Source organism: Protomyctophum bolini (genome assembly GCF_963924005.1).
Source record: "Protomyctophum bolini genome assembly, chromosome: 8".
Classification (NCBI taxonomy): Eukaryota; Metazoa; Chordata; class Actinopteri; order Myctophiformes; family Myctophidae; genus Protomyctophum; species Protomyctophum bolini.
The window spans coordinates 14,725,483-14,752,149 of NC_137869.1; the positions used below are offsets into that span (position 1 = coordinate 14,725,483).

Below are 26,667 nucleotides of genomic sequence, written 5' to 3' on the forward strand. Positions count from 1 at the left end.
TAATCTACTGTACAAGCCTGACGACGCATCTACTGTAATCTACTGTACAAGCCTGAAGACGCATCACGTCGCTCAGAGGCCTGTCACAACTGTGACATAATTGCAATTATTTGAGATAATCACAATTACTTTTTTGCATAACCGTCATTTTCAAAAATAGCGGAAACTATTCATATAAAATTTAAAATTATTGAATGATGTAAGTTATTTGTTATACCTGCCCTGTGCAACTTTTGTTTACGATGCCTAAAAGCCAAGCACTCGCAATTATTTGAGCGAGAATTAATTGTCAAGTAAAAAGCCCTAGATAGATCTGCTATTTCCACAGAGCGACACCGTTTGTAGGAGAATGCACAATAAAGTGTCATTCAGGTTCCAAAGTTAAGTGAATTCTCTCTAGTCTTAGCCTGGTCTGTGCCGTTATCATATCCGAATGTTGGTGTTTGTCTTTTTTGTATAATACTGAAAACACTGGAACATGTCAAACAAGACAACGATTATGCCCATATGAATATGTGTCACACAGAGGCAGTAGAATGCGTTTCATATGAATATTTATGTGAGAAAACAGTAGAACACATTCCTAGAAGTCATTCCTCTTTTATATGGCGGGAGTTTTGTGTTGTTTTGTTTTAGGATCCTAAGGGCCTACACTACAAAATCCTGCGGTCCGTTTTTAGACTCTCAGAGTAAAGAAAAACCCATATATTGGTTTGGCCGATATGTGGCCGTCATTATTTGACTCTCATCAGTGTTGCCAAATTATTCAGGCAATGTTGAACCTGGCGTTACTGTTTTGGGAACGTCACCATAGGAGAAATCTTCAAAAAATGTCAAACTATTTAAAAATATGTTTGAACAGTGGTTGAGTATTTATTTTTATTATTTTGCATGCTTGTTCGTTGTATAATTAAAATTAAATGTTGTCTTTATGTTGTTGATATTGAATTAATTTCAAATGTTTATTGATGAGAAAGTCATGTTTATTTTTTATTTCTTTGCTTCTAAGTTAAATGTTCTCAAATAGAAACTAATAAAATCTAAGATTTTCAAATTGATGCGCTATTTCTTTTGGACAAAATATCGGTCAAAACATGGGTAATTTATTTCAGAATTGGGATCAGCATCGGCCTCTTTATCTCAGAGTTAGTTTTAGTATAGAGTTAAGTGTAACGTTAGCACTGGTACAGTGCTGGTACAGTACATCTTTCACAATAACCACTGTTTTTTGACAACTTTAAACACAATTTTTAGCGAGTGTCTGCCGTGACACATACCGTTTCTCTCAATATTATTATTGCCTTCCAAAATACACTCGCTAGCGGTACTTCCGTGGTTTTGGTTTGAATTCTGGGAATTCCGGTTCTAACAGACAACATAGCTGCCAGAGGTGTTCCCCAAAAAGACTACAAAGATGGATGTTGTTACACATTATTACTTTAAGTGTGTGTTTGAATATAGCGCACTGTGCAATACAAATTAATACGTGAGGGCGCTCCCGGTGCGCATGTCCGAACTCACCCTAAATTACCCCAGGGTTTTGCAGTGTAGGCCATAGTGCTCTAAAACCACAGAGAATGAATATTGTATTCATTGATTCTGTTGAACTGCGTATATTGTGATATTGACCATACTGGTTTGCTAGAAAAAGAAAAATGTATGTATGTAAAACAGCATTGGGTTAGAGTTGGGATCCTTTAGGATTTGAACGATTCCTTAACGGTTCCCTTAAACCATTCCTATATTAAAAACAGAAAATCTAGATGATTTTCGCCTTCACTAGAAAAATTATTATAAACACATTTTTCATACTTGAGGGTGTTCCAAATGGACCCTATGGGTAACTTGAAGGGGTTCCAAGTGGACCTTACAGGTCTGTAACTCTGAGAGTGTAACCAAATGAATGGACCCGTTTGGTTCCATTTGTACAATCTCAGAGTTATGGTGGTCCTTGAAGTTAATACGTTTGAGAACCAACGGTATTGCAATTTTTTAGCAGATGTCAAGTCTACATTCCAGCTCTGACAGTGTGCTAAAAGAAAAGACAGAAAAGAAAAAGCAATTCCGGAAACGGTTCCAAATGTGATGGATCTGGTTCCTCCGCTTCTGGATCCCAACCCTACTATAAAAATCCTATATATTGTATAATACATAGTATTTATTTAGTTATGTTCAAAATACTAGAGTGTGTGTGTGTGTGTGTGTGTGTGTGTGTGTGTGTGTGTGTGTGTGTGCGTGCGTGCGCGCGCAAATGGGTGTGTTGTGTGTTGTTACACTGCTGTACAATGCAACACACAATGAGGTTGTTAAATCTTTATACAGCATTACAAACAGCATCACATGAGGATTGTGTAGCTGCTGTTGTGTCATGTGTGGATTAGAAGAACTGTATGTCTTTTTTATTTTTCTTATTCGGTCAAAGTCTTTGGTTTCACTGTCCATGCAATAAACACAGAATATGACATCAATGGTTTTGCATTGCATTGCTGTGTGTGTGTGTGTGTGTGTGTGTGTGTGTGTGTGTGTGTGTGTGTGCGCGCGCGCGCGCGCTTGTATTATCATTAGAGCCATTCCTATAGACGGCTATGTGTCGTCGTCGTCGTCCCCAACACACACAGAGATGCCAGGGAGGAGGGCTTGTACAGTACAGTATAGTACAATACAGCACCACTCAGTTCAGTTCGTAATTAACGATGAGTTTGGGATTCATGAATTCACACTTGCCGCGTGTCTATATATAATGTTAAACAAGTTATATAGAGATGTTGTATGATATTAATAATACATTATGATGATAGACGGTATCATCAGCCATATAAGCCAGCCACATCTAGGCAGGTTGTTCTTTATGTTGATGCCAGTCAACATGTGGATTTACAACCCTTTTAATTGTAAACCGTGTTGATAATAGAACCCTTTACAGTTGTTTTATATGTACTTAGTACTAAACACAGACAGAGAAAATGTGCATCTCACATGAACTACATAATCATGTGAGATGCATGTTTTCTGTGTTTATTATGAGACGCAGTGACGTGTCATGTGTACTGTATAGTCCATTTTATAACGGCCTCTGATTGCACAACATTTCTTTCTTTCTTTGTGTGTGTGTGTGTGTTGGGGGGGGGGGGATTCAGTGACAGCTGCCCACTCATACAGTCACCACGCCCCATCTGGTGGTGGGTGGGGCGTGGATCCCATGGGAACACTGTCTCTAAAATAAGATGTGTGATTGTTACTGTACGTCAATATCACTGAGTGGATGGATAGATACTGTAGAGAGAAAGAATACTTTATTGACAAGCAATTAAAACTAAAAGATCTTTATTTAGATAAGATACGATCTTTATCTTTCCTCCTATTATTTTAATGTTGTTTTATGTTCTCTATGCTCTGTGAAGCACTTTGAGCTGCAGTTCATGTCATGAAAGGTAAAACAAATAAAGTTGTATTATTATTTATTGATCCTTCTAGGGAAATTTGGTCGTTTGCGTGTGTTGGGGGGAGGGGGGGGGGGTGGTGATTCAGTGACAGCTGCCCACTCATACAGTGTGTGTGCAGTGTGTGTTGGGGGGGGGGGGGGGGGGGGGATTCAGTCCACTCATACAGTCACCATGAGTGGGCAGCTGTACAGTGAGTGGGCAGCTGTACAGTGATTGTTACTGTACGTTAATATCACTGAGTGGATGGATAGATACTGTAGTGTAGAGAGAGTGTGTGCCTGTGTGCGTGCACGCATGCGTGCGTGGTTATTGACGCACCATCTTAGATGATCAGTTGATCAATCACTTACTTTACTCTGTCAGCGATGCAACTCCACCAGTCTGTCTCTAAAAGCATGTGTTTCGGGGTGTATATTAGGGCTGGGCCCTTACCTGATTAATTTTGATTAATTAATTACAGAAAACAATACGCAATTAAAAGAATATATACACATTTTAGTCGCACTTAGTTTTTGCACCACGAGAGAGAGAGAGGAGAGAGAGAGAGAGAGAGAGAGAGAGAGAGAGAGATTACCAAGGATTGTGTGTCTCTTGGACTACATACTGTTGGATATGTGTATGTACGTGCGTGAGTATGTACGTGGGTATGTACGTGCGTGTGTGCTGGACCGAGTTCAGGGTTGTGAAATGATTTCCAACTTTCTCACGCAGCACAATGATTAATTAATGTGATTAAATGTGTTCTGAGGGCAGACTGAAGCATGGTGTGCAACAGCTAAATGACTCTATGAAGTCAGTCTGTTCAATACAGGTTCCTAGACCAGCAACAACACACACACATCAGTGGTTCTTACACCTGCTCATGTCAAGGACCCCCAAATTCACATGCATTTGGCCAAAGACCACAGACCCCCCCATATATCAGTACAAGATTATATATAGCACAATACGTATAAGCACACAATGCACAGAAACTAAAGTACAATCTAATAAAACCGACTCTAAAAAAAATATATATATTAAAACTCAATTACTGGCAGAGTTCAAACATCACTTATTGGGGGCACATTATTATTTTTGGCTAGTACTCAAAGGAGCACCTGTACACGTAGTTTAATGCACACGGAGTGGGGGGGGGTGTTAACATAAACATTGGTGCAGTGCTACCTACAGTAGGAGGAAAGGCAGGTTCTGAAGTCAATATAAGCAATGATTGTATGTATGCCGCAAAGGTACAGTATGTGGCTATGTACCCATAAATAAGATTGTGCTCATCAGCCCTATCCATGTGAGAATGATAACGTTGCCACTTCTGAAAATAGAGCTCCACCTTTCATGCATTCTATATTACGGCTAGTTTACCCAAACTGAATGAACCACAGAGACGCCACAGGTGCAGAGGAGGCTTTCCACGTCTTAATGGAATGAAAATCACTGAAGCATTCATGGAGGTTTATTTTTGTCACATTCCTTAGCCAATAAGACAATAATATCATAATAGTAAAATCACATTTAAAACATTCTCTTTGAACTCGGATCATCGGTAGACTCATCAGTGGTTTTTCACTGTTGTTTTGGAGTATATATTCTTTATTATACTTTCTTCCTGGACCAGCAGCAACACATACAGAGCAGTGGTTCTCACACCTGGGCATCATGTCAAGGACCCCCAACGTTATAGTTATTACACCTGGGCATCATGTCAAGGACCCCCAACGTTATAGTTATCACACCTGGGCATCATGTCAAGGACCCCCAACGTTATAGTTATCACACCTGGGCATCATGTCAAGGACCCCCAACGTTATAGTTATCACACCTGGGCATCATGTCAAGGACCCCCAACGTTATAGTTATCACACCTGGGCATCATGTCAAGGACCCCCAACGTTATAGTTATCACACCTGGGCATCATGTCAAGGACCCCCAACGTTATAGTTATCACACCTGGGCATCATGTCAAGGACCCCCAACGTTATAGTTATTACACCTGGGCATCATGTCAAGGACCCCCAACGTTATAGTTATCACACCTGGGCATCATGTCAAGGACCCCCAACGTTATAGTTATCACACCTGGGCATCATGTCAAGGACCCCCAACGTTATAGTTATCACACCTGGGCATCATGTCAAGGACCCCCAACGTTATAGTTATCACACCTGGGCATCATGTCAAGGACCCCCAACGTTATAGTTATCACACCTGGGCATCATGTCAAGGACCCCCAACGTTATAGTTATTACACCTGGGCATCATGTCAAGGACCCCCAACGTTATAGTTATTACACCTGGGCATCATGTCAAGGACCCCCAACGTTATAGTTATCACACCTGGGCATCATGTCAAGGACCCCCAACGTTATAGTTATCACACCTGGGCATCATGTCAAGGACCCCCAACGTTATATTATCACACCTGGGCATCATGTCAAGGACCCCCAACGTTATAGTTATTACACCTGGGCATCATGTCAAGGACCCCCAACGTTATAGTTCTCACACCTGGGCATCATGTCAAGGACCCCCAACGTTATAGTTATCACACCTGGGCATCATGTCAAGGACCCCCAACGTTATAGTTATTGCACCTGGGCATCATGTCAAGGACCCCCAACGTTATAGTTATCACACCTGGGCATCATGTCAAGGACCCCCAACGTTATAGTTATCACACCTGGGCATCATGTCAAGGACCCCCAACGTTATAGTTATCACACCTGGGCATCATGTCAAGGACCCCCAACGTTATAGTTATCACACCTGGGCATCATGTCAAGGACCCCCAACGTTATAGTTATCACACCTGGGCATCATGTCAAGGACCCCCAACGTTATAGTTATCACACCTGGGCATCATGTCAAGGACCCCCAACGTTATAGTTATTACACCTGGGCATCATGTCAAGGACCCCCAACGTTATAGTTATTACACCTGGGCATCATGTCAAGGACCCCCAACGTTATAGTTATCACACCTGGGCATCATGTCAAGGACCCCCAACGTTATAGTTATTACACCTGGGCATCATGTCAAGGACCCCCAACGTTATAGTTATTACACCTGGGCATCATGTCAAGGACCCCCAACGTTATAGTTATTGCACCTGGGCATCATGTCAAGGACCCCCAACGTTATAGTTATCACACCTGGGCATCATGTCAAGGACCCCCAACGTTATAGTTATCACACCTGGGCATCATGTCAAGGACCCCCAACGTTATAGTTATCACACCTGGGCATCATGTCAAGGACCCCCAACGTTATAGTTATCACACCTGGGCATCATGTCAAGGACCCCCAACGTTATAGTTATTGTGTACGGTGTGAATGGCATGCCCTGGGACACAACACACAGAGGTAAAGCCTCAGTTAGAAGCCGTGTGACGGTGTCGCTTGCCGAAAAGATCTGATCTACACAATACAAGCTAAACGACGCTTATAGCGTTGTGAGTGCGACGCATTGTTAGCTTCCACTAATCTGATATTTCCGGCATGCTACATCGGCGTGCGATGGAGTATACTCTTGCTGCTGCCGGTGTTGGAGATGTGCGTTCTGGTTCGGAACCCCCGGCATGCCTCGCCACATTACGCGGCATACTAGAGCAGCGCACGTGGCTGCAAAACGTTCAAGAGACCGTATCTATATAGAGCCGGGCCCGGTAGCAGCTAAACTCCACCACCGGCGTGACAAACAGGAGGAGACCGTACGCACGCACACACACACACACACACACACACACACACACACACACACACACACACACACACACACACACACACTCATCTAGTTCAAGTGGATTTATTCCTATTTGTATTATAGCCTACAGCTTATGAAATATGAATGATTGCTAGCTAGCAGCTATTGATATTTGATCAGCTCATGACATGTGTGATGACAACTGCCCGGCTGTCACTCCGGGGGCAATATAACCCGAAATATAACCGAAATACGGCAAATAAATAACCCGAAATAACCCGGCCCACCTGGCCATTGTGAGGCCCATCTAGAATCTCTTTTCTGGCTGCGCCTCTGCTCCTGCGTTGTACCTAGAGGATATATTTTAGTAGCCAACCAAGAAAACAGAGTTATAACCATTACACACAGGACCAACTGGCGGCGTGCACTATCTAGGTTGTCCCTCCATGAGAATGTTTTGAATTAACCGTTTCCGCGCCATTGCCGTAGATCTAGGTCAATTGAAGCCTATTATTTAATACTACGCTTACCGCCATTGCCGTTGATCAATTGCAATTGCGCTTTTATAGCGCTTTCGATTGATCAAGCCATAATGCTACTTGCGTTAGCATCGGGTAGCTACCTGACATCTAATTTCTCTTTAGGGTCTCGAGCTAAAAGGTTTGGGAACCCCTGCTCCACAGGATGACAACTGAGTTTGATGACAGACAGACAGACAGTCAGTCAGTCAGTCAGTCAGTCAGTCAGTCAGTCAGTCCTCTGCATGGATGTCCAAGGACATGGGAACAGCAGAGCTCTGGAAGGGGGGCTGCGTGTTAATTACTATGCACTGATTAGCGCCAGTCTGTCTAACGCTCTAATGAAGAGAGATGAGGAGCGTGGAGAAGCTGCCACTGCCGGGAGGCAGAGAGGGCTGCTGCTATTCCTAGGCCTGTCACAATTATCTCACCTGATTGCAATTACGTGAGATAACTGCAATTATTTCCGCACAAATTGTCAGAATCGTTTTCCAATTTCCATTCATCTGTACTATAAGTTGACCTGTTAATGATATTTGGCATATCTGCCCTGTGCCATTTTTGTTTACGAAGCCTAAAAACGGAAGCATTTCTGTTTTTCTTACAATTAAAGTGTTAATTGCAATTCATTGTATGACAATGAATGGTAACAGGCTAACTATTGCCTTCTTGTTGTCTTTGGTTTGGACAGGTTGTCAAAAAACTTCAAAGTTCACTACGCCATGTCATTATAATATAGACAGAAAGAAGTTCACAACACGTCATTATATGTGAAATATGTAACCTTTTTAATGAATACAATGTAATGTTCAATCTGTAAGGTAGAGTATTGTAATACAACATCAAGTATCGTTGCTGTCGGGTGGAAACCATCTAACTCAATTTTTTTGATTTTTTCTATAAATCAGTGCTATTGGACACCATTTATGTCTCTAAGTTGGTTAAAAGAACCTCATGTAAATATCGGACAAAACCTCTTAACTCCACTGGGCCCTCAAACTGTCTGCTAAAGCAGCTAACTCCACTCCTCTCATGCAAGTAATTTACAAACTATAAAGTCATAATACCAACTTTGATGAGGCAGTATTGCTTTGATCCTCTCCACATGTTGGAGTAACTGTAGGTGGTTTCTTCCCGACAGCAGAGATATACAATTATATATACTAGCCCTTACCCGTTGTGAGATATTTGCCCCCCCCCCCCCCCTTGTGGCCGTGGGGGTACTGCGCCCGGTGCGTTTTTAATTCACTAATAAATTCATTAATAATCATTAATGTGTCAAATCAAAAAAAGGGCTTTGTTACGCCCTCCATATGGTCAATGCCTGTGTGAAAAGTGGGAGCGATTGGTGCAGGCAATGAGGAGCTATAGCGGTGTTTCTGACACACACACAGACAGACACTCAGACATTGTTAGAATTATAGTATGATGATGATATATATATAATAACATTTTTTACCTGATAAATATAATATATAAAATGTAAGCAAGCAGGCAGGCTTTATTTAGCTCAAAGGTTAAAAAAAGGACGAAACTGGCTTCAAGTCCAAGTTCGGGGTGGAAGGGGAAAGTTGCATAGTAGTGCAGGATTAACGACACATGTCATATTATAGTTAACTGCACATGCCATCGTAGACAGAAAGAAGATCATAATACAACATTATAATGACACGCAGTTGAAGTTAACTAAACAAGTCAGCATAGGCAGAAAGAAGATAATAATACAAATTGTATTGTATTATACAATACCGTAAGATGGGAGAAGCAGTGTGGAACTAGATGAGAACAGAGCCCAGTGGTGTCACCAGTGAGGTTGTCAGTAAATTGATGCTGTCTGTAATTGATTGTGTGGTGTGATGGTCAGTTGATTGATGCTCTCTGTAATTAATTGTGTCGTCAGTGGAGTGGATTATTGAATCAAAGTGTGTACAACTCCGTAACTCTGTAGCTGACTCTTGGTGTGGCCATGCCTGTGTTTCAGTGGCATGTTTCAGTATGAAGACTGTGTTTCATAGTGATGTAACAATACCACACATTTACCATACGATAATATATATAGGTTCACGATATGATGATATGATATATTTATCAACAATAATTAAAGTGAATGAATAAAATAAATTATGTTCCAAATGTCCACTTAATGTATTATGACATGCTCAGATTATTGATGTTATGGTCCATGTGAGTAATGACATGCACTCTGCTTGTTTGAGGCTTTGTGCCTCTTTAGCGTGCCTCTCTTGGTACAGAGCTGGCAGAACTGTTTGACTAAAGCTAAATTAGCTGCTAAGCTAAATGTCAAGGCTATATTGCTTAGCCAATGACAACAGGTTATGAGAGAGGTTATTGCTAGTGCTACAACGTAGAGGCAGGCTAATTTATTCTTTTTTATTTGGCGTGAATTCTTAAATTCCCAGCCAATTACATATTTTGACGCATGTTTTTGTGAAAGCCCACACTGCCAAGTACATATTTTCCTGTATAGTTCCACTTCAGCGGCGACCATCATAGCATTTTCAACAGAGCATAACAACACATAAGGGAACGCAGTGAACTTCACACTTAAATACCCAACAGTGCCACCCCATGGTCACATAAACATCTACATTGTGTGTGTTTTCAGGACTCTGCCCAGGAAGGCGTCATCACCAGAGACATCCACAGAACGTTCCCAGCTCACGACTACTTTAAAGAATCTGATGGTGATGGACAAGACTCGCTCTTCAAGATCTGCAAGGTGACATCACAGTGACACGTCAGAGTGCACATGGGCGCACACGCACACGCACACGCACACTCACACAGCACGTAGAGTAACATGAACACAATAGAGATAATTATAGCTGGGTGCACGATGTTTCTCGCACCTTTGACCACTGAGGGAGTGAGGGTACAATGACAGCAGAGCAGGAAATAACTCACATCACTGAGATGAAACTGTGTTTTATTTCAATACATAATAGATTCAATTTATTCTAAATATTCTAATAGAATGACCCAGGGGATAGCGGGCGAGAGGGACTGGCAGAGAGATGGAGGGAGATAGGAAGAGAGAAAGGGAGAGAGAGAGCGATAGAGAGAGACAGGATGACGGTTTGGGCAGTAGGAGAGGTTAGTATGTGGGCCAGTGTGGGCAGACTGCTGGTCATTTGTATGTAAATATATGCAGATTGTGTGTTGCTGAGTGTGTCCGGATGCTGGGCGTCGTGCACCTGTGATGTGTTGACAGGCACACAGTGTTCAGTATGCCATTTACAATGCATCTGCTTCCACAGTGTTTAACCACTCAAACCCTGTATGGCTTACCGGAGTCCCTCTATGCTATAGTGTCTGTTTTTTGCTGAATCTCAATCTCTCTCTCTCTCTCTCTCTCTCAGGCCTACTCAGTCTATGATGAGGAGATTGGATATTGTCAGGGACAGTCTTTTCTGGCTGCAGTTCTGTTGCTGCATGTGAGTATTACCAGTACACCCAGCATCTTCACCAGTATATTACCAGTGTACAGCAATCTGAGGTGGATGGTATCCAGTTCAATACTGTCATGAACCGTAGTAACGTGATAGGTTACAAACGGTAAGGTAGAGCTCTTCACGGGTCCAAATAGACGGACCCGAATCATAATGGTCCCATGAATTTTGTTCATATACCCAAATGGTTCTGAGATCTTTTTCAAATGACCCAGACCTGGTTGTACCTGGTGAAATTTGTCCGAGATCCGATTTGTTTCCGATACATTACAGACCCAACCGCTTATTTTATAGACCCAACATTCAGCAGTCTACAATAAGAGACGATGATAATTAAATTGCATGTTTTCACCTCGATGACTAAGGAATATATGATCGCACACGTGTGCATTTTCATTCCATGGAGGTATATGTTGATGCACTGAGTCTCTCCACTCTCACTGAACTGACAGCATGTTGAATAATAGAATAACATCAGTTGAATAATAGAGTGTTATTTTAAATACGTGTTTTTATTATAAATCAACGTGAGAATTTCAAATTAATGTTTTATAATCGACTGAATGTACAGTATTACTCTGATTCACTACTTAAACAATCTTTAATTCTTTGTTGTACAAAGTTGTAGCACAAAATTAGCGAAAATAGCCGATCTACCGAGCTCACAACACGCCACGATGGGACCGTTGTGAGCGTGTCAATTGCCTGTTTTAAAACATCTATTATTTTATTGAAATAGATTTGTCTTTTAAATATTCAATTGAATGTGTTGCAGCCCTAATTACACATACAAAATACAAATACATTACATAAGATCATGACCACTCCCAGACAGTCAGTTTAGCAACACCATAATAGACTTCAACACACATTCATAGATTCAAACACATAAGTGTTGTAAAGTAAAAAAAAGATCAGATGAAAATATAAATATAGGCATAACTATTATGTACTAAATATCACCACTAGTGACAAATTGTACATGATTTACACCTACAAACTAATAGATTATTATAACTAATAATAATAATAATTTCTTCACCAGATCATCATCATGAGAAATGAAAGAACCGCTGATGTCGTGTGTGTGCGCATGTGTGTAAATGTGTTATGTACGTGCGTGAGTGTGAGCGTGTTTATACGTGTGTGTGGGTGTTGAAGGATGAAGCAGAATGATGAATAGAGCACACATTCCCCACTCTGAAATGACCTTGGATGAGACGGACAGACAGAGAGAGGAGGGGGGGGGGGGGGGTAGAGGTTATTTTGTATAACGTCCAACACGAATCCAGTAGTCAGGAGAGAGTAGGATAGGAGAGAGAGAAGGAAAGAATGTAGAAAAGACAGGAGAGGGGAGGAGGTAGTGTAGGCTAGAGGTAAGCAGGGAGATATTAACCACTTATATGTGTGTTCACACTACCATACAGCATGTCCTCGAAAGTGTTGTCAGCTACTGTACATTGACTCTGAGTCACCGTTGTGTGAAGTGTGAGGATAAAAATGTAAAAATGCGTGGTATAAAAATAACTCGGAACTGGCTCACAGAAATACTTTGTTTAGCCACACATTTTGGGCTTAAAGTTCTCAGTCCTGGGGACAGATTTCAGTCCTGAGGATTTTATAGGGGTCATTAGCATAAAAACTAAAAACACACAAAAAGCGTCATTATTTTCTGTATGGTTTCCAGATGCCAGAGGAACAGGCGTTCTGTGTGTTGGTGAAGATCATGTACGACTACGGCCTCAGAGATCTGTACAGGAACAACTTTGAGGATCTTCACTGTAAGTTCTACCAGCTGGAGAGACTATTACAGGTACGTACCTTCTCCTGGATTCAAATTCTCAGTCATTTCACCAATGATTTCACTCATTTGGATCTAATGGAAGCCAGCATGTCTACTACAAGCTCTCAATGGCTATTTTCAATTGTTATTTTAAGATTACAGCATTTGAAGTGGTCAAACTAGTATGTTCAGAAGCATTGTCCATAAAACCCTAATGATACAGGATATTTCATATAAAATAAAAAGTTACAAGTTACAAGATTCTTGGTCAGAAGAAGGTCTTTTGTAAACAAAAGTGCTCTCAAGACTCTTGCCAGAGTCCTAATTCAGCCCTCCTTTGACTGTGCTTCCAACTGTTGGTTCTCCAACATCCCAAAGTCACTTAAGACTAAGCTTCAAATCTCCCAAAACAAACTAATTCCACTACTTCTCGGCCTGGGGCCCATGACCCACCTCTTTTCAACTCATTTTGCTAGCCTATGTTGGCTCCGGGTATACAGAGTTAAGCAATTGAAAATGGGATTGACATTCAAATTTGTAAATGCAGCTTTGCCCTCAGTAACCACATGCCTGACTAATTTTAATTAAGAAAGTGAGCGACACACAGGCATAATACTAGAGGGAGCGAGAACAACGACCTGTTACCACGCACGCACTTATAAAACAAACATGGGTAACTTCTCCTTCTACAGCACTGTCACACAAGTATGGAATGCCCTGACCCTTCTCTCAAAAATAGCAGAATACTGGGCATCCTTTAAAACTGTCCAGAAAATCAGAAATCTGCGCGCACGTGCACTACTGCTGCCTATTTTCACACCCATCCAAGTGCCGAGCTGTGAGCTTGTAGATGTGTTGTGTAGGAACTGATCCTAGACCTGTATAGTCATGTTTTAAACTGTTAGTGTCCTGTCTGTGTGTTGTGTAGGAACAGATCCTAGACCTGTATAGTCATGTTTTAAACTGTTAGTGTCCTGTCTGTGTGTTGTGTAGGAACAGATCCTAGACCTGTATAGTCATGTTTTAAACTGTTAGTGTCCTGTCTGTGTGTTGTGTAGGAACAGATCCTAGACCTGTATAGTCATGTTTTAAACTGTTAGTGTCCTGTCTGTGTGTTGTGTAGGAACAGATCCTAGACCTGTATAGTCATGTTTTAAACTGTTAGTGTCCTATCTGTGTGTTGTGTAGGAACAGATCCCAGAGCTGTGGAGTCATTTCCAGGACTTGAACCTTGAAGCTCACATGTTCGCGTCCCAATGGTTCCTGACTTTGTTCACCGCCAAGTTCCCTCTGTGCATGGTGTTCCATATCACTGACCTACTGCTGTATGAGGTGAGACGTCTGTCTGTCTGTCTGTCTGTCTGTCTGTCTGTCTGTCTGTCTGTCTGTCTGTCTGTCTGTCTGGGCACATGGGAATTATCGAAACCACACAAATTGTTTACTAATTATTATTTTGAATCCACTATCGGCGTCAGAATTAAGCAACATTACACAAGAGGGTGTGCTTTACCGTCATTAATGGCACGCCTGCATTGCTGCAGGAACAAGCCGATAGGCGAGTTTGTAAGCAGCGCAGAAGTGGGTGATTTGTTTTCTTCACCATCGTTTTAGTTGTTTTCTGAAAAAGAACACTGTCGGGTGATAGCAGATCTAGATCTAGTAGCAGATTTACAAGCTCAAAACATGTCGCTTTGCGCTGGGTTTCGAGCTTGTAGATCTGCTACTTTTGATGCTTTTTGTGTGACGCTGTAGTATGATCAAAGTAAGCCTTGCCAAGCAATGTGGCCCATAGGGCAGTAGCCTATATCCTGTTTCTGTAGTGTGAGGTAGCTTGATGTATATATAGTACATATAGAATATAGTAGTATAGTACACCCCTGGACATTACGCTAGGCCCTTGATGCTGAGTACCAAGCAGGGGGGCACTTGGTCCCAATCTTTCAGTCTTTGGTATGACCCCGCCGGGGATCGAACCCCGACCTTCCAATCTCAGTGTGGACACTCTAACCACAAGGCCACTGAGCTGGTCGTATGATCAAGTAGGGCGTTAATTTACGGGAAAATTAAAATCACATGTATTAAATTAAAAATCGTAATTATTGGTTTTCTGCCCAACAACAACAATGTAAAGTTCAAGTTGTGGTGGTTGAGTGGGCGGAAGATGCTCCCATATATGGACATAACCCTGGCAACACCAGACATACTGTCATTTGATTGGCTGACAGACTGGTTGCAGGCCTCTACTTCCTACATTCCCCATGATAGAAAATAGTCCAGCTTACCACTTGAGCTGTCATGATCATGCATGACAGTTAGTTGTCATATAAATCATTGATTGTGGTTAATGATTTTGTTTTTTGGCATTGAACAGTATGGTGACAATTATACCGTACCCGTGACAATTATAAGAACTCTAGGTCTCTGTTAGTTGGTAATGCTCATGATAAAATTGCACTATTTTTGCTACTCGGTCTGTGTCTCAAAGGAGTGGCTGTGGGAACCATGACCTAATAATTAGGCTTTTCTTTTAAACAAGATTTTATTTTATTTGAAACACGAGAACAATGGCTTCTATTATAGGATTCCCCACCGATAATGTCACTGGTAGGAAGGTTTCTGAACTGCCCACAGCCCTCCTCTGAGACACGGACTGAGTAGACAAAAATGGTACCATATTAATGAGCATGAATGAGAACCAATTATATGAATATATCGTCCTTTAATACAGTAATTATATACTTTTATATTTTTTCAAAATGTCAAAAAGAGCAAACCTACAAGCTCATAAGATGTCACATTGCAACTTGTGGTAAGCATCTGCTATTTTTGCTATTTGAATGTTTTGTATAGTTTTTTATACTTATGAACATTTTAGAAAGCCCTGGAAGTGGAATAGCGTGGAAATAATGATGGAAATATGAAATATGTTAATTTCATCCTGCTGCTTTCATAAAGATGAAGGAAAACCATTATAACGATTATGCAAATATAATTGCCATTAGCTCAATATCGTCTCTGTCGGAAGGGAAGCCTCATACAATCAAAACTGTTACTTTCAAATTCAAAAATAGCAAAAGTGGATCTGCTGCTTTTGATAGGCCTACTTTTGTGTGGGCATTCATTTATTAACAAAAAAACAACAACATAGAATATGGAGAAGAGATAAGAGGTTTCTGCACATGAGCAACAATATAATGTAAAATGAAAAAAAAAAAGGCAGGCTTGCTCAGCTTCAGACTGCCTGCTTTCTTAGAACATCAGTTTGTATCAAGGACCCCCACATTCATGTATTGTATTTAGCCACGGACCCCCATCTGAAACTATTTTGTGCCAGGGACCTCGAGAAGAGAAGATTTGGGTTTAAACAAATGCAAAGACTATTCGAAATCAAATTATATATATATTTTTTTCCCTTATTATATATATATATTTCTTCTTATTATTATATATTTGGATAGCCAAAGTATAAATGGATCAAGTGGTTAAAATGATGCTGAATTTATAAAAAAATAAAGAATCTGGGGAACCCCTGGGAGCCCCCCAAGGACCCCTGGAGAGTCAGTCGACCCCAAATTGAGAACAACTTCCTTCTTCACACCTCCACACCTTGTGTTCCAGGTATTCCAGGCAAATGCAATTTGTTTCTGTCACCCAGAAATCTCGTATCTCCATTTTTCTAAATGTAGTCCCCCCCCATTAGATTAATGTCTTACTTTCATCATACAAGAGTGTCGCACAAAAGTAGTGAAAATAGCAGAAGCTCACACAACGTACCACGATGCAACACGTAAGATTGTAGATGGCCTATTTTCATTATTTAAAATCTTAAAAAATGAACTATTTTGGACATGCAAGGTCTCCACCCGACAGCAACAAATTAATTCTAGGATAAGGGATTAGACCGAACAAAGCTCCTTTTGTCTCATTTCATTACTATTCTAGTTGTAAAACAATAGGCAGAGCAGCTATTAATATCTGGAAGTTTAACACTGATGATGAAGGACCAATGGGATTGTTGGGGATTAATTTAACCAAGATAAAAAGTTTAAATTGCCCATCCATCACCAATAATTCTATCATGTTCCTTCATCAGTGTGAAACTTTAAAACATGCACAGCTGCTCTCCCCATTGTTTTAGAATAAGAATTATAATTAAATGTAACAAAAGGTTCTTTTGTGCTCACTAATCTCTTAACTGGGCTCCTAACCTCCTATCCCACAATTCATAGCAAAACCTGCAGCTCAAGGTGAGGAAAAAGTTGCTCTTTGTTACTGCTGAAGGCAGACGATTGGATGTCTCATGGAACTAGGGAAGGAAGAAAGAAACATTCTCTAGAGAAAACGTCCAAAAGAAAAGCAGATGTGCCGTCCATAAGACGACAATGGCGCTGTTAGGGGTTGAACCGTAGCAAAGGGAAACCTGCCCTTCCAGAGTGGAAATCTTTGAAAACACTACGCCTCACGTCTCCATGTAAAGTGTTAGCCCCTATTGGTTTGAGTTTTTATTTATTTATCGTTAACCAGTGTTAATTTAGATAACGTTCTATGTTTAATATCACTCACCCAGTTCTGGAACATGCAATATGTTTAAATGAACTTAAAACAATAATTGATTAAATCAATTAATTACCAGCTCCATTATATTATCTGCGGTCTCCGCTATAACTGCCTCTGTGTCAGTTTCAGCGCAATAGTTTAGGTAGGAACCGAAATTCTGTAAGGCGGAACTATTGTGTTCTGAGTCGTTGGTTTCCTCCCGGACATATTTGCGGTTATGCACATACATACGGTTTAGCCGTAAGGCTATCCAACGTTGAAGCTGCCACTACCTACTGGCGAAATGTGGAATTGCAGCACTTTCATGGAGGTGGACGGACGTTCATGACGTTTTTAGGTCCGGGGCTAGGCTAGGCTAAACTTCCGCTCACTCGAGCCATTGAGTTATTATTATACTTCCGGCAGTCTTCCGGGTGCTTCAAAACACCACTGAGCAACTTCTATTGAAACGAATAGGGGGGGGGGGGGGGGGGCTAACGCTCTGGTTCGGTCTCTATCCTTATTATACTATGTATAATGGGTTTAGCCAATGAGAAAGCCAACTGGACTTGCACAGCGACGTCAGCCAATGAGAAAACCAGCTGGACTAGAGGACTAGCTTGTACTTCGATGATAAAAAAACAAACCAATCCTACTCTAGCACCATCTAGTGGCACATGTAGGCAGAGGTGGGGAGACGGTCTTTGTCTGTCTCTTTTTCTCTCTTTATCTACCTTCCTCTCCTTTTCTCTCGCTCTGTCTGTTTCTGTCTGTCTGTCTCTCACTCCCTGTTTCTGTCTCTCTCACTCACTGTCTCTCTAAGTCTCTTTTTCTGCCTCTTTCTGTCCGCCTGTGTCTCTGTCTCTCTGTTGGTCTGTCTTTGTCTGGAGTTATTTTTAGAGGTGTCAGGTTATTTTTAGTACTCTGTTACCATGTGAACGTGTTGTCGGGAGCAACTGAGGAGACGGGTCTTCCCTAGCACCTCTCTGTGCGGCGTGTGTGTGTGTATGTGTGTGTGTGTGGTGCGTGTGTGCGCTTGTTTCTCAACTAGTGGCTCAAGACCTACTGTAAAAGCGGTCGTGAGATATTCTGACAGGAACATAGTTTAGTGTTTAATATTGCGTCTGACTTTGCAGTCGACACAAAACCACCCAATGGTTCCAGTTAAACCAGTTTGGACCTGGTGGTCACAATAAAACCAGTGGTTCATGGCCCACTGGTTATATTTTGGCAAGGGTCCCCATTGCAAGATGTGTGTTGTTCAACATGTTGTACAATATTCAATGTTTCAATGCGTTCCTAAAATCGTCTGTTTTCAAATAGCCGATATATAACTAACTAATTAAACTGATTTTGATGCTATATTTTGTAGGGGGACCCCCTGGAGCCCCCCTCATAGACCCCACTTTGAAAACTACTGCAGTAAACCACTTTAGTCCCAGTGAAACCAGTTTGGACCAGTGGTGGTCCCAGTGAAACCAGTTTGGACCGGCGGTGGTCCCAGTGAAACCAGTTTGGACCAGTGGTGGTCCCAGTGAAACCAGTTTGGACCAGTGGTGGTCCCAGTAAAACCAGTTTGGACCAGTGGTGGTCCCAGTGAAACCAGTTTGGACCAGTGGTGGTCCCAGTGAAACCAGTTTGGACCAGTGGTGGTCCCAATGAAACCAGTTTGGACCAGTGGTGGTCCCAGTGAAACCAGTTTGGACCAGTGGTGGTCCCAGTGAAACCAGTTTGGACCAGTGGTGGTCCCAGTGAAACCAGTTTGGACCAGTGGTGGTCCCAGTGAAACCAGTTTGGACCGGCGGTGGTCCTAGTAAAAGCAGTTTGGACCGGCGGTGGTCCCAGTAAAGCCTTTTGGTAAAATCAGTTTAGAACCAGTGTTAACTGCCTGTTTATGTTCTTTTCTCCACTATCCAGGGTCTGAACATCATCTTCAACGTGGCGCTGGCTCTCCTCAAGGTCAGTACTTTACTGTCTATCAGTCAACCTGTGGGTGGGGACCCCAAATCATTGAACATACATTATAGCCTAGGTGTATGCACGGTATCTCCAAAGGGACAATTTAAATACTTTTAAGAATGTATTAGAATAGATGTAAGCACAAGTGAGAATACTTGCTGGGCATTTTTGCCTGACGCACCTCCGACGGTGCCATGAAAAAAATCGCTGCAAGCAGCGATAAGGCTAACCTGACGCTGTCAGATCCAAGAAGCTTGCTGCACAAATTAGTTTCACAGCTTATTGGGATCTGGGATCTCGGAAGCAAATTCGATGATGGGGCTGTTCCTTTTTTTCAAGATACTTGGTAGATGATTGGATGGGACCGTCTGTTTATCACCGTGTGGGCATGCAAACACAACCAATCATATTGACGTGTATAGCTTCACATCCGGTTTCGCACATATCCCGCCCTTAGCTCACGCTGATTGGTTCGGTACGGAACGGATCAGTGTTAGCTGAACTCCCTGAGAGATCCCAGATGGAAGCTGTGTTGGGGAACATGGTTACCCAATACTGCCCCCATCTGGCAGCGTCAGGTTTACGATAAGGCAGGACCAAGCAGGAAGGCAATAAGCAACAAGAATAATATACACAATAAGCCATAGAAACATGGAAGACTGAACTTGTGTAATTGTGACCGGGTCAGTTTTCATTGTGTGTGTGTGTGTGGTGGTGGGGGGGGGGGGGGGGGAGGGGTCAGCTTTCTTGAAGACTCATACGCTGAGTTGTCTGTACTCAAATTTGAATCCATGACCTTGTGTTCCGAAGGCGAGAGCCCTACCTACTGAGCAAGAGCTATCCGGACACAATCAATTGTTGTATTGTTAACAGCATCATTCAAGAAGGCAATAAGCAAATATACTTTGAGTAGCTGGCTAGAGTAGTTCAGTATAGTAGAGATGTCATTAGGTGAGTAGTTCATTTTATCTGTCTCATGCTGGCTAGAGTAGAGATGTCATTAGGTGAGTAGTTCATTTTATCTGTCTCATGCTGGCTAGAGTAGAGAGTATAGTAGAGATGTCATTAGGTGAGTTGTTCATTTTATCTGTCTCATGCTGGCTAGAGTAGAGAGTATAGTAGAGATGTCATTAGGTGAGTAGTTCATTTTATCTGTCTCATGCTGGCTAGAGTAGAGATGTCATTAGGTGAGTAGTTCATTTTATCTGTCTCATGCTGGCTAGAGTAGAGAGTATAGTAGAGATGTCATTAGGTGAGTAGTTCATTTTATCTGTCTCATGCTGGCTAGAGTAGAGATGTCATTAGGTGAGTAGTTAATTTTATCTGTCTCATGCTGGCTAGAGTAGAGAGTATAGTAGAGATGTCATTAGGTGAGTAGTTCATTTGATCTGTCTCATGCTGGCTAGAGTAGAGATGTCCGCCTGCAGTGCGCACCAAGTAAAATCTCCCCTGAGAACTAGCCCAAAAAAGTGATGTGCTCGCCTGCAACACATTCAGTGGCCAGAGAACCACTGATCTAGAAGACACATGTGGGTTTTCCTGGTCAGAGCTGTTTAGTAAACACGAGAACATTGAACCACGTCCTGACACGTCGGCCATGTTTGTTCTCCTGTCTGCGCTCAGAGGTCGACTCTGTGTATCTGTTTGTTTGTTTTAAAGGATCCTCTGTAGCCATGACAGTCACCTAGTCTACTTGTACAGTAGTCCCTCAACTCAGAACTGTCTCTGAAAAGTCCTGAAGTGAAGTGATTTTTCTATTGAGAATATGATCATTGGGTCATCTTACAATCGTCTCATATACTGTAAATCCAAAAATAAACAAATTGTCCTGGCAGTATTGTCAGTGAAGTGGCTCTGTATCGTGTACAATAGTCAGTCACTCATAGAAACAGTCATGTTACTAATTCTGCGGCATTAACCGGTGTCCCTCTGTTTGTCCTCTGGTTCCTGTCTCTCTCCCTACCTGGGGACCGGTGTCCCTCTGTTTGTCCTCTGGTTCCTGTCTCTGTCCCTGGGGACCGGTGTCCCTCTGTTTGTCCTCTGGTTCCTGTCTCTGTCCCTGGGGACCGGTGTCCCTCTGTTTGTCCTCTGGTTCCTGTCTCTGTCCCTGGGGACCGGTGTCCCTCTGTTTGTCCTCTGGTTCCTGTCTCTGTCCCTGGGGACCGGTGTCCCTCTGTTTGTCCTCTGGTTCCTGTCTCTGTCCCTGGGGACCGGTGTCCCTCTGTTTGTCCTCTGGTTCCTGTCTCTCTCCCTACCTGGGGACCGGTGTCCCTCTGTTTGTCCTCTGGTTCCTGTCTCTCTCCCTATCCGTTGTAAATTGAGCAAAAACTGACAGAAATATGATGTATAAGACAAAGAGAACACAGTGGTATGATTAGCTGACACTGCCCTCTGTTGCTCACAAGACAGTATTGCGGCTGCAGTGCTCACTGGGTTCAGCCTAACAGGACACTCGGGTCCCTCCCCTCCTCCCGTCTCTAAGGAATCGCAATCAGCTGCACAGGTGAACAGCTTGTAAAGAAGTGGGTGAAATAGTTTACAGTACAAGCTCCATCATTTGCAGTTTCAGGAAAGAGAAGAAAAGAAAAGATCAGCTAAAAAGGCAAGCATAGTAACATCAACATGATAGTCATACATACAGTATATTCAAAACACAAGGTTAAAAATAGCAGCAAATGTGTACATAAAGTACTATGACACCCTGCACCCCCCCCCCCCCCCCCTCAGTCAGGGCAAACTCAGTCCCCCCTAGCACTCACAAAAAACATTCCCAAAAAAAATCAAAAACGAATGAATTAAAAACAAAATTTCTCCAGATAAATTTGAAGAAGTGGTGAAAATAGCTCATGTACAAGCTCACATCTGCTATTTTCACTAGATATAGAACTAAGGTCCCGGACAAAAGTTTGTACTAGAGGTCCTGGTAGGAGATAAAACCAGCAGTACTAGAGGTCCTGGTAGGAGATAAAACCAGCAGTACTAGAGGTCCTGGTAGGAGATAAAAACCAGCAGTACTAGAGGTCCTGGTAGGAGATAAAACCATCAGTACTAGAGGTCCTGGTAGGAGATAAAACCATCAGTACTAGAGGTCCTGGTAGGAGATAAAACCAGCAGTACTAGAGGTCCTGGTAGGAGATAAAAACATCAGTACTAGAGGTCCTGGTAGGAGATAAAACCAGCAGTACTAGAGGTCCTGGTAGGAGATAAAACCAGCAGTATCTAGGTTTCTGAGTTGAGAGACTTAAATTACACTGTGGTTCCCCCCTTGTGGACAGTCCATGCATGTCCATGCAATCTGAACAAACATTAGACATCCTGTACTAGCTGAAAAAGGTAACAGCCATAAATTAAATATTATTATTAAAACAGCATTATCCAGTCAAATGGAACCACCACATATACATGAATGCATGGGGTCAAACATATATGAGTATATGTTTTGAGCTTGTCGATCTGCTATTTTCAGTGAAAGCTCTCCCCACAATAAGGATGCTGGGGTTTAAGTGGTTAAACCCTATATTATAGGCATGTAACGATATATCATATATCGATTTTAATCCTGACGATATATATCGATTTAATAAATAATAAAAATCGTTTTTCTTAGGGTGTGTGTGTGATATTAAAGACAGTCCATGCAGTCACTTTCAGTGCACTGTAGAGGGGAGCTGTGTGTCTGTGATTGTACCCAGGTGATGGTCGTTGATGCTCATTAATACATCAAGGAAGGCAATTATGTTTCTGCACTGTCAAATAGGTCTACTCTATTCTACATCTATCCTAAAATGCATAAGCGGCGCTTGGATAAAAAAATCACACACGTGTGAACTGAGTGGTGCAATTCCCCCCCCCCCCCTCTCTCTCTCTCTCTCTCTCTCTCTCTCTCTCTCATATTAGAGACACTGCACTACCCCTCCCTCTGTTTCTGGCGCCCCCTACTGGTATAAATCAGTAACATACTCGGGCTCATGTGCACAGGTACCTACACAGGTACACAGGTACGTACATGGACATTGCTGGTTGTAGGAGTGGTTGCACCACTCAGAAAAAAGCAAGGGAAAAAAAGCGAGGGGAAAAAAACTAGGAAAAAATGCGAGAATGTGAGTCGGCTGCTGACAGCCGACTCACTTCTGATTTCTGAATTAGCCTACTTTATCTTTGCCTTGAAAAAGACCGTAGGGCGTAGGCTATATCCAATTAGGTTTTTTGCTGTTTTCCAAAACAAAACAATGCATGCACTGTTTGCTACAAAGCGACTGGAAGGATGAGGTTTACAGACATACCAAGTAGCCAATCATATGCTGATTAGGCCGGTTGCTGTAATATTTTATTAGCCTACCCCATCAGCGATCACCAGGGGGCAGCGACAACACACATATACACAATAGCCTATTATAATGCCACATATTATATATAGCCTATTTGAAAAATACCCAGCATAATTTCTGGGAAGGCTAAGCCTTGCCTAGCCGCCTATGCTAAGATGCCATCAAAGAAAGCTTTTTTTTTTAACATGTTAACTCAAGCTAAGTTCTAAACAAGAAAGCATGTTTACAGTTGTTGCACAGAAATTAAGTAATTTTACGCGAAAAGTAATGCAATGTAATTGCAATGTAGCCTAGTTAAATACAAATTGTGAAAAAAGCTTGGGGGAAGATAAATCATAAAACAAATGTATTTATTCATTTGTCTGGAAAAGAATGTGTTTCAAATATTGTGAAAAATCGTATCTTGAACCTCATATCGTGATACTATCGTATCGTATCGTGAGTTGAGTGTATCGTTATATAACTGGAGTCCCCCAGGGCTCTATGCTAGGCCTCCTTTTTTTTGTACACTTAAAAGCTTTGTTGAAAATAGCTGATTCCTGAGCCTGTAGGACTGGTTATTTTTGTTCACACCCAAGATGGAGATGCTAGGGTTCATGTTTTTTATAGCTTTTTTAACGTTGCGTGATATAGCTGTGTGCGTGTGCGTGCGCCGTGCGCGTGTGTGCATGCATGCGTGCGCTTGTTTTGCTGTAGGGACAGAGAAACAGATTAAAGGATGCGAGCTGAGAGGAGGGGTCGGGGGGGGGTTCTACTGCTTGTTTCTCATTGGCTAATCATGACATCATTTTCCTAGGAGGCTTCCTCTATCCTCCCCTCCCCTCTCCATCTCTCCCACTCTACCCCCGCTCACCTCTTCTCTCTCTCTCTCTCTCTCTCTCTCTCTCTCTCTCTCTCTCTCTCTATCCCCGCTCACGTCTTCTCTCTCTCTCTCTCTCTCTCTCTCTCTCTCTCTCTCCCCCCTCCCCCGCTCACCTCTTTCTCTCTACCCCCCGCTCTCTCTCTCTCTCTACCCCCGCTCACCTCTTCTCTCTCTTTCTCTCTCTCTCTCTCCATCTCTCCATCCCTCCAACTCTCCACCCCCCCCATATCTCTCTCTCTCTCTCTCTCTCTCTCTCTCTCTCTCTCTCTCTCTCTCCTGCCCAGTCTCCATGCAGAAGCATCTGCTAGCGTTAGTGTGTGTGTGTGGGTGGGGAGGGAGCTGTGTGTTTATTCCTCCAACATCATCACCCATCTCTCCTCATCATCCTCTTCTCTTCTCCTCTCCTTCTTCTCTCTATCCCCGCCACGTGTTTTCCGTGTCTCGCTCCTTTTCTCTGTGTGCGTGTGGTTGGTGAGAGAGAGAGAGAGAGCGCTCGGTCGCCCAGCGTGCAGAGACGGAGCCGCCCCTGCTAGCCACTAGCAGCTAGCATCACACTCCCTCCACTTGGGAGGAGAGAGAGCACATTGTTTGGGGTTTTCCGCTTGGCTTGGACTGTCCAGCACACACACACACAGACACAGAAGGAAGTAGTGGTTTGTGGGAGTAGATGGCGCGCTGGGAACCAATGATGGAGTTGAACCGTACTCACTGGAACTACTGTGTGGAAACACTGACTCTACCGCTGTTCTAGCACTGGACACTGGAAGTGGAACTGATGCACACACACACACACACACACACATGCGAGTGCGCGAGCAAAGTTAAGACGGGAGTGGACATGGTTCTTCTGACCACTGGCAGCCTTTATCTTGAAGTACCAGAGAAGAGAATATTTTGAAACGCATACACATATGCACACGCTCTATCTATCTCTGTTTATCTTCTTTAACTTCTGACTCACCCAGCATAGCGTGCACTTGGCCATAAAGGTAAAGGGTTGTTGCATAACTATGGTAACACGCTTATTCACTCTGTGAAGAAGAAGCACCTAGCAGCAAGGATCTGATTGGACGTCGTTCCAGAACCAGTGGGAAGCTTCATTTACATTATTTGCTTCTTTGATTTTGTTTAATTCTCTTCTGGGCCCTGACCCGCCCCCCGGTTCAGAGAACGTTTCAGAGCGAAGCTCCTGTCTGTGTTTTGCTGTGGCCTGCTTTGATGTGACGGCTGAGGGAGATGAAGAAACGCTGGAATACCATTGGTCTGTTTGTCCCCCGTGTGGCAGGGCTGTTTATTTGACAGTGCAGTGGATCATTGACAGGAAAGGCGTGGAGATAGAGACGGGTGACACACAGAAAAGGTCCCGCCAGGCTTTGGGATATCGAACCCGGGACTCGCTGTCAGGCTGCATCATCACAGCCTACAGTATATATGGTACGCGCCTCAACCGCTTGGCCACCGATGAGGAGGAGGGGTGAGGATGAGGAGGGAGTCCGTGGTGCCAGCATGGGGAGGTAACGAAGAGGAGGCGGTTATGAGGGAAGGCGGAGCATTGTGCCGTGTTGTTGGGACTGTCGCTTCTTTAAGACGGCCTCCATCCACCCTCTGACAGCGGCCCTCCATCCATACCCCCCGGCCCCCGGCAATGTGTGTATAGGTGTCTCTGAGCAAGACACTTAATCCCTAACCACTCCCCTCTCCCCTGCCCTCACTTGAGAAGCACTCGGCTGGGATTAAGCTGATAACTGAATTACCCCCATGGGACTGAAATAGGTCTAATTGACTTAATTTATTTTATTGACCTCACGACCTGCGTTTAGCTGAGATCATTGTGTCTGGGGAGATCTGACTGTTCTGAGATCAGCTCAAACTGTTTCTTTCCGGGATCATAACTGTTCTGGGATCAGTGTTGTGTTGTTGGTGTCATTGGCTGGACTCTTCAGGTGTGTTGTGAGAGTGGACCGATGTCAAGGTGATGTTCGGACGTATGAACTCGCCAAAGGAAGCTTGTGGTCTCGGATCGGACATCACGCTGGAGTCCCACCGCGCCACCCTGACCCCTCCGC

At 42.9% G+C, this 26,667-nt stretch overlaps 1 protein-coding gene across 1 annotated transcript in view; it reads left to right on the top strand.

The window, feature by feature from the left end:
- The window catches only part of rabgap1l (RAB GTPase activating protein 1-like), a 102,939-nt gene that overhangs the window by 41,730 nt on the left and 34,542 nt on the right, over positions 1-26,667 (top strand). Inside the window, 5 exon segments of the mRNA XM_080769797.1 lie at positions 10,290-10,403; positions 11,044-11,118; positions 12,821-12,946; positions 14,105-14,248; positions 19,370-19,411. Of these exon segments, the coding sequence (XP_080625923.1) occupies positions 10,290-10,403; positions 11,044-11,118; positions 12,821-12,946; positions 14,105-14,248; positions 19,370-19,411 (501 nt within the window).